This window comes from Galeopterus variegatus, unplaced genomic scaffold (genome assembly GCF_000696425.1).
Source record: "Galeopterus variegatus unplaced genomic scaffold, G_variegatus-3.0.2 Scaffold115, whole genome shotgun sequence".
Classification (NCBI taxonomy): domain Eukaryota; kingdom Metazoa; phylum Chordata; class Mammalia; order Dermoptera; family Cynocephalidae; genus Galeopterus; species Galeopterus variegatus.
In genome coordinates, this window is record NW_007726226.1 from 548,902 (window position 1) to 549,766 (window position 865).

The following is an 865-nucleotide window of genomic DNA, read 5'->3' on the forward strand; positions in this document are numbered from 1 at the left end:
TTTCTGAAAACAATAAAATTATTCATTTTAAATATATAAAAATTAAGTGGCCATTTGAATGCTGTAAGTAAAATTTAAATGCTTCTTTTTTTTTTAGGCAAAACGAACATTGAAAGCCCAGAAACTCCAAGAAGAATTAGCTTCAGGAAAATTAGTGGAACAGGCTGTAAGTAATAAAAATGATTTAAAAAAAAAAAAGTTCATGGGCCGGCCCGGTGGCGCACTGTAGCAGTGCGCTGCTTGGGAGCGCGGTGGCACTCCCGCCGAGGGTTCGGATCCCACATACAGACCGGTTCCCGCTCACTGGCTGAGCGAGGTGTGGGAGCAACACTGAGGGTTGCGATCCGTTGCCGGACACGAAAAAAGACAAAAAGGAAAAAAAAAAGTTCAAATTCTTTTAAACAAAGAAATGAAAATTGAAGTAAGAATTTATTTTCTGTCTCTCCAGTTAGAAAAGTGAGAGAGAAATATTACTGAGGGAAAAGAGTAAAACTGACACTTTTTATATGGCTCGTGGGAATACAAATTGATGCAATCATTTTGGGAAGAATATTGCCATAAAATAAATATATATGTATTTATATGTGTGTGTATATATACACACATACAACATACCTTTTCTGGATTTAAATTAGTGGGGCCGGCCCGGTGGCGCACTGGAGAGTGTGCCGCTTGGGAGTGTGGCGGCACTCCCGCCGAGGGTTCGGATCCCATGTGGAGACTGGTTCCCGCTCACTGGCTGAGCGCGGTGCGGGCGCAACACCAAGGGTTGCGATCCCGTTGCCGGTCCCCAGTGCGGGCACGACACCAAGGGTTGCGATCCCGTTGCCGGTCCCCGGTGCGGGCGCGACACCAAGGGTTGTGA

The 865-nt window shown here is 45.2% G+C and overlaps 1 protein-coding gene across 2 annotated transcripts in view; it reads left to right on the forward strand.

Moving 5' to 3' along the window:
- Nucleotides 1–865, forward strand: part of SLU7 (SLU7 splicing factor homolog (S. cerevisiae)) — a 17,398-nt gene that overhangs the window by 6,651 nt on the left and 9,882 nt on the right. For both annotated transcript variants that reach the window (XM_008587083.1, XM_008587075.1), the window contains exon 6: nucleotides 98–166. In XM_008587083.1, coding sequence (XP_008585305.1) covers nucleotides 98–166 — 69 coding nt within the window. The remainder of the gene's footprint in view (nucleotides 1–97; nucleotides 167–865) is intronic.